The sequence below is a fragment of the Athene cunicularia genome (assembly GCF_003259725.1).
Source record: "Athene cunicularia isolate RWA chromosome 1 unlocalized genomic scaffold, athCun1 chr1_part1, whole genome shotgun sequence".
Lineage (NCBI taxonomy): Eukaryota > Metazoa > Chordata > Aves > Strigiformes > Strigidae > Athene > Athene cunicularia.
This window is the reverse complement of record NW_020799091.1, coordinates 122,675,515-122,683,198: the sequence shown is the minus strand read 5'-3', so window position 1 is coordinate 122,683,198 and position 7,684 is coordinate 122,675,515. Positions and strand designations below refer to the sequence as shown.

The window sequence follows — 7,684 nt, the reverse complement described above, 5'->3', positions numbered from 1 at the left end:
TTTTTTTTTTTTTTTTTTTTTTTTTTTTTTTTTTTTTTTTGGAAAGCCTTAAAACAAGACAAGGGGGGGTGGAAGAAGCCAGCAAGAGACTGAAAAGAGCAAGAGAAAGTGTCATCTAAGACGGACTGTGAAATCACCTCCCCTTCCTGGGGCTGTCGATCAGAGCAAGAGTTGTACATTATTATTATTACTATTGTTTTTCTTTCTACGTCTATCTATCCGCATACACAGACACAGAGAGAGAGCCAAGTCCAGGCAGTGAAACTCGACGAGACCAGCCATGGTAGCAAGGGCTCAGTCTGATCGGAAACAATTACCGCTGGTCCTACTGAGATTGCTTTGCCTTCTCCCTACAGGGCTGCCAGTCCGCAGCGTGGATTTTACCCGAGGTACCGATAACATCACCGTGAGGCAGGGGGACACAGCCATCCTCAGGTAGGGCGTTTTGCCAACTTTTTCCTTTTCTGTCTGTGTTATCTGTATTTCTGCGTGTGCCCTATCTTACATGTGATGCGATACAGATTTGTGTGTGTATGTCTCCGCGAGAGTGTGTGTTATTTTACCTCTCGAACTGCAGTAGCAGCAGCTTCTACAAACAAGCTCTGCTTGTGTGTTTGTGCCTTAATCTTAGGGAAAAAAAAAATCACAAAGCTTTTGAACACTTTTTACCACCGCTCTCCTCTGTGTAGTGCTCTGGATCAAAAGAATTGCAGTGGGGAAAGGGCTGTTTGTGTTAGCCAGCTCTCATGAACGTACATTTTCCACCAGCCCTGCAGTATCAATAGAGAAATTGAAAAGGGATCCAGCTGTGCTTGCCAGATGTTCCATTGATCTTCTCATACTTCTTTTTGCACCTATGCAAAAAACTTTATCCCTGGTGCTGCTGGAACTCTCGGGCAAGTTGTTTTGGGGAAACTCTGGCTTTTAATTTTATTTATTTATTTTTCTGCCCTGTAGGGAAGGGAGGTGGTAGAGTAGTTGAAAAAGCTAGTGAAAAGATGGTGTAAGAGCTCTGACATTTATGAAGCTTGTACCTCGTTCGCTGTCTTGTTTCTTTGCAGGGCTAAGTAAATGGGTATATGCTGTGCCTTCGTGTCTGAGTGGTGGTGATGAGGGAGTCTGCACACGAAGCCTTGTTCACTGGCAATGTTGAGTGTTGTATTTCTGTATGCATCACGCAGGTTTTCTAAAGGTAGTTCTGAGGCTACTTGGGCTTTCAGTTAGGAGCGTCCCAAATAGCTGAAATGCAGTCATGTTTTTCCTGTGGGTTCCCTTTTCAAATTCTGCCTTGCTCAACTTACCTGCAATAACTTCCCTACTGAAGGAAAATTCTGTGCGTGTCTGTGCACACACAGTGTATTCTGGCTATAAAACTACTGGACATAATTTAGAATAAATCTGTAATCTGTATGGGAAACTGATAGTGCACAAACCCTGAAGCATCAAGGGAGCACTCCCCTAGCAAAGCTAACAGTAGCAGCAAAGTTTTCTTTCTCTTCCTCTGAAATAAATCCTGCTAGATGTCACCAAATGGTCTGCTACGTGATCCCCAGTGTCCTACATCCCCCCCGCTTAATGACAGAGGTGTATGTGAGCTAGCGAGATGGGATCAGGGAAGAAGGATGCTAGAAGAGAGAGAGATGTGTGTGTGTGTGTGTGTGTCTGTGTCTGTGTGTCTGTGTGTATGCGTATCGCTTCTCTCAGCTCCCGTGTGCTGGGTTGTTTTGATCTTGGAATACCCGTTCAGCAGCTTCCATTCCCCAGCTCTCCAGACTTGTTAACTCGCATGTAAGATTTATCCACACAGAGTAATAGGATTTGCAGAGTAATTCATCTGCCTTGCATATGCGATGGAAGGGGTTTAGATGTGACATGGTAAACACCTAACAAGGGGTGTTGCCTCTGACTCTCGGCTTCTCTCCTCTCCCTTCCCCTCACTAGCAATTCATATATCCCATTAACCCTTTTCTAGCGGGACTCTCAGCTGACATCCCGTTTTTAAAGGCAAATCGCTTCCATCAATCATTTATTTTGGAGGGGTGCTCAGGCAGCTGTTTGCTGGCATATGTTTGGTACGTACAGCAGCAGACAAGTCGTTAAGCTCGCTTGCCCAGCTGGGGGTCACTGGATTTCGATTTCCCACTTAACCTTGGAGCTTTTGAGTTTATCTAGACACTGTGTGCTAAAGCTGCATTTGCAGCAGAGAGGGCTGAGCGGATGGCGGAGATGGTGCCTGCATGTGCTGCCTCTAAAGCGTTCGTCGGCAAGCTCAACGGGGCTGCAGGGTAGAGTGGTTTCGGTGTTTGTGTGTGGAGCGCATGGCTTGCCAGTGTTATGTCAGGCCCCAAAATAAAACACCTGAGCAAGGTGATCCAGCTGTGTCAGCCAGATGTGTGCCGAGCAACACAGTTTGCAGGAGCACCTGGCCATGGAACGACTTGCCCCGAGCAATACGGTATTCCCCTCACAAGTGGCTGTGGGCAGTGCACGGGCTTTCCCACCCTCAACTGCCTTCCTAATCTCTTTAAGCAGATCTGGCTGGTTATATGCTCTGCACATTTCCAAGGAAGGGCGGTTGTCTCCCCTCCCTCTCCCTGGGACCATCAGTCCCTTTCTCAGAGAAGAGGCAGAAGCCAAGCTGCACGGGAAGACAGGACTGCCACGTGAGGCTGGAAGGGGTGAGATTTTCCCCCGTCCCATAGTCTTTAGGTCCTGCAGGATGACGTTTCATTCCCTCACTTTTAAAGCAAGGGTTGGTTTGGTAGCTTCCCCCTCACTGTTTTCCCTGACCCTCCAAAACATAACTCACTTTCAGACAGCCTTGCGTTTGAAAAACTCCTAGCATCTCGCTCTCCCTGCCTATAGCACTAGTGACAAGTCAAGGGGAAAGCTAGATGGGGAAAAACCATTACATGAGCTATACTAACGGTGCTCAGAGCAGGTCTTTTACCTCCATGGAGAGAGATAGGTAAGAGATTTCTACACGGAGATCGTATCGACTATCTTTGCTATGCATCTGCTTCAGAGGGAGGAGGGAGAGTGTAGTGACATTTCACCAGTGCCCAGTAGCTCCATCCTCTAGCTTGAGGAGAAAGGAAAATGTAGGAGGGAGAAAAAATTGTATGCAGCTGGAGAGAAATAAAATCAGTGTACGTGGTGATAAGGTAACTAAAACCATTTTGCTCGTGTAAATTGTGGTGCAAATAAGTCAGCAGAGCACTGGAAACAGGGTATTCTGAATGATTGTTCTCCTTTGGGTTCTTATACATTTGTATATAGTGTTACACTTGTAGGTGGAAGAATGGGTGGGTGGACTGATCTGGGAAGTGGAGAAAACTAGCGTATTATAAGCCCTAATGTTCCTAAAGCAAGCCACTCCTCTGGAGCTTCATCTACAGCTTGTTACTCAGAATAGAATTATTTTGAGAAGTTTGGATATGACTTTTTAAAGCTATGGCATTTAAAATATTCCCTTGCTATGGACTTTTAAAAAATGTTCCTAACTTTATAGTGGCTCATCTCGTAAATGACCTGGCAGCAGATTTGATTCATTTGTTGGCCTTGCTGAAGGTTGATGACTTTTAGTGAATATTTGGCATGGGGAAGTTAGTCAGGGAATTACAGAGAGAATAAAAATAGCTCGTGATAGACTATCCACAGGGAAAAGGGTAATGATCCACTCCTCAGAGCAAGGCTGAAAAGAGGGGAGGGGTCTGAGAGCTGTAACAGGTGAGAAGGGCTGGGCAGAGTGTCTGATGTTTGGCAAGCTGCAACCAAGAAAAGAGCAGGATGTTTCAAAGACGATCTTGTAGATCAGAGAGCTTGTCAGACTCAGTAACATTTCATTTTTTAACTCTGTCTTCACCACTTAAAGAGGGACACTGAACCTTATTTTGAGTATTGAGAGGGTGTGCTGCAATTCCTGCCAATGTTTTGCTTGCAAGATTACAGTCACGAGGTTGTTAGGTTTTGTATGCAACTTCCCTGCTTGACATTAGGAAGAAAAGAATCCCCAAACTCCAAACACACAAAATATCCCCCCAAATTAATTAAAATGGGAAAAGAAAAACAAGCCCCAACCCCAAATCTTCTTTCTGTTTACCTGCCTCCAGCATCCCTTCCCACCTTGTTTGCTCTGCAAGTATTAGATGAGCAAAGGCAGGGGACCTGTGCTTTGCTATGGACTTTCAGCCTAGGGAGGGGATGAGAAAGAAATAGGAGGATGTTGGCTAAGCCAGAACATGTGCAGTAGCAAAGGGCAGCTACCGCAAACAGGGGAGGGAGGGAACTGTCCCTCTGTGTTGTGTTTGGCCCTTGTGATGTATTAGAAGCAAAATGACAATGGAGTCCATGCTGTGGGATGAGGTACCTGCACAGCACATCAGGTAGAAAGATCAACTTTCTCAGGAACCATCACAGCAGCTCTCCCCAGACTGCTGTTAAAGCACTATTCTGAGGGTGTCAGTGGGACTTGCAGGTTGCCCAGGGCTTTTGGTAGCCCTGGCACAAAGGCAGGTTTGGCCTTTAGTGACTTCTGAAATGGAGTTCATCGCTATCTGGAACCAAAATGGGTCACATCCCCATTCCCATCCACTCAGTTATACCACTAAAAATTCGCTAAAGCCCAAGGGCACTGCCAGAAATATCACACTTGTCTTTGGGGCAGATTCCTGGGGACTGCTAATAAAGAGGTACAAGTGACTCATGCAGAGCTTAAGCTGCTGAGCGCTGCTCAGATGATGTTCAGCCCGTTGGAGAACTGGGATCTCGCCAAGGCCAGAATTTGGCTCATTGTTCCTGAGTTTTTCCAAGCATCAACTTTTCATCAAGAATTAAATCAATCTGGTGCTGATGCACTGATGAAAACCAACATTTAACTGAGTGCAGTTTCCATTTTCATCAGGTATTTTTAAATAATATGAAGTTTCAGGCTAATAGCACATTTAGGAACTTCCATCCTAATGGGTACTTAGTTTCTTCAAGTTACATGTGTCAAAGGATGGGCTAGAATCAAATTACCAGCAGTAAAGATAGCACCGTTGGTGTAATCCTGCAACATAAGCAATTTATGCAAACTCTGTTCTTGGCCTCCTGGTATTTTGCTGATATTCTACACGTGGAGCTATGCTAGAGGACAAAGGCACCTCGGGCAAAGTAGCAACACAGTACCACAACAAAGTTTATGCCCTATGCAGTCTTTTGAAAAGAAAAGTAAAAGCTGTTCAGATTACACTTACAATTAGCATATGATTTATATCAGGGAGCGCTGAGCGGAGCCCTTTGCTAGAAATGAGAATAGGCATGTTCAAAGGTATAATGCTACATAATAATACAGTCTTGGCAGTAAAATTGTAACCTTGATTATTACTAGTATTGTTGTGGCAGTTAAAGGCCACCACTAAGTTGAGGCACCCTTTGTATTAAGTGCCAGGGGAGCATAGAGTGAGAGATTCCCCTTTTCCTCAGGGCGTGAGGGCTATTAGATGGGATGGGCAGAGCCTGGGGGTGGGAAAGAGGTGCCCAGAGGTGGAGCAGACTCGCCCAGGGTTGCACAGCAGGGCTCAGGCACACCCAGCCCAACGACCTATCCATTAGCTTGGGTTGCCTTTCAGCTCAGCCACTCAACAACCCAACAAATGCGACAAATGAGGTTTCCACAGTACGTCCTCATTGGCCCTGGTATTGACGGCAAGTCCCAAGTGCTCTTCTCTTTCTCTGGTATACAAAAAAGCCTTCATTATCAAATCTAGCGTACATGTGTTGGGAGAGGGTATGTTGGGATCTGTGCAAAAGGGGCTGTACTCTCCTGATGCTTTCCTTTTTTTAAAACAAACAAACAAACAAACAAACAAAACACCAAGAAAAATATAAATGTAGTAACAGATGATGTTGCAAAACTTCCAGGTCTGGCAGCAGATGGTGCCATTATATGAAGGCACACATGCATACATAGATATGTGAGTGTGTGCGCATACATATGATAAAGAAAGTTGCAATATGTATACAGTGAGAGGCTGGTGATTAGCATCTCTCCTTATATACACGTACAATATTTATATAGAGCGTGCCCAGTGGTGAGTGGGGCCCTTGCAATACGGTGTTTTCTACAAAGTGGGACTAACCCATCACAAACAAAAGTGGAATGGAAATCAGAAAGGGAAAGGCTCTTTCTCTGGTGAAATTCTGTATGTTTAGTAACACTGTATGTATAATTTGCATTCAGAAAGATGGAGGAGGAGAGACAGTATCAGACTGTATGGCTTTAACCTCCTCCCCTGAGTCTGCACACACACTTCAGTTTGCAGCGAAGTACCATATGTTTTCCTGCTTGGTTGGCATTAAAATTTATAGAGTAGTATGTGTTACCTGGAGTGTCTCAGAGTTGGTACCTCTTCTACTCCACTCCCCTCCCCAGCAGGTCATGAGGAAAGACCTAGTCTTAAAATAGCTCGTAGTTACTGGAATTTGCCGTCTCATAACTACAAGTTTTCAAAATATATATTACACATACCTGCCCTTTACATCCAGACCCACAGACGATCTGATTCTGACAGAGCTGCGGGGCCACAGCTCGCTGCTGATGCAGCAGCGAGGCTTCGACAGGCTTACTGTGAGGCTGAATATAGCCATTCTCATTGAAGGTACCTAGTTTTGTTGTCCATCAAAATTCACTCTGGCTTGTGTGAACTCGTGCTCTGCTGGAGTAAGTGCAGTGGAGGGCACAAAGGTGAAGTCAGGAATTTACTGCGTTTTCTTTTACTCTTCTCCTGCTGAAGAAGAAACGAATGTGATTTTCAGCTGAATCTGACACCAAAGCATTTGCTTCAGGCTTCAGGCACATCTAACGTGCCTGGTTTTATGGTAAGTAATGGGAACTAATAACGATGAGTTTCACCTCTGCCTAGGAAACAGCTATTTCAAAATAATCTCAACAGCCGTTCTCCCCTGTGCATGTATATTTCTGCAGATTTTTATTTGGAGCAACTCAGTTGTGTGGGAGAGGCGGGCTGTGACCCCAGAGTGCCCCTACTGTGCTTGGCCCTGTGCAAAAAGAGGAGAAATAGCCATGCCACAGCTCTGTTGATTTCGCTGGGATTGGGTTTTTTTTGGTCCAAGCTAACTTGATGGAATTAAGCCCGCTCAGACTGGGCTGGAGTTCAGCAGATACTTTACAATAACACAACTGAATGACATTTGGGGGTTGTGCACTTGTCTGTGCCTGTGTGCAAGTGTGTGTTTCCTTATGTTTGTTCCCATTTAAAAATGGAAAGTGTTTTCTTGTGCGTAGTTGTACAAATGCTCATAGACTTCACAAAGCTGAAAGTGTTGTATGGGCAAGAGGCAGCACTGCCTGATGGACAGGATGACAGTCCACTTGCTTGGAGGTCTGTGTGGCTTTTTCCAGCTCCTGAGCCTTGGTAATCATCGCTAATGCTGGAAGTGTCCTTTTGCTTCAGTGTGCTTCAGTTGCTACAGCTGTTGAGGAAAAAAACAGCAAGCAAACAGAATATTGTATCTGAGGCTCGGTGGTTACTGCTGTGGTAGATCTGGCTAACACTATCCCTTTCCAGTAGCAACCTGAACTGTTTTCACTGCTGAAACTTGCATTTCTGTGGCAGAGGGAAGTAGTGAAAGCCTCTGAAGAACAGGGAGGTTTGTGTGCCAAACACACCCTCCCACCCTC

At 45.2% G+C, this 7,684-nt stretch overlaps 1 protein-coding gene across 2 annotated transcripts in view; it reads left to right on the top strand.

Moving 5' to 3' along the window:
- The first annotated feature begins 25 nt into the window (after positions 1-25).
- Positions 26-7,684, top strand: part of LSAMP (limbic system associated membrane protein) — a 310,258-nt gene continuing 302,599 nt past the window's right edge. The window contains exon 1 of one of the 2 annotated variants that reach the window (XM_026852161.1): positions 26-435. In XM_026852161.1, coding sequence (XP_026707962.1) covers positions 281-435 — 155 coding nt within the window. In that variant the 5' untranslated portion in view covers positions 26-280. The remainder of the gene's footprint in view (positions 436-7,684) is intronic. The other variant, XM_026852253.1, reaches the window with a different exon arrangement.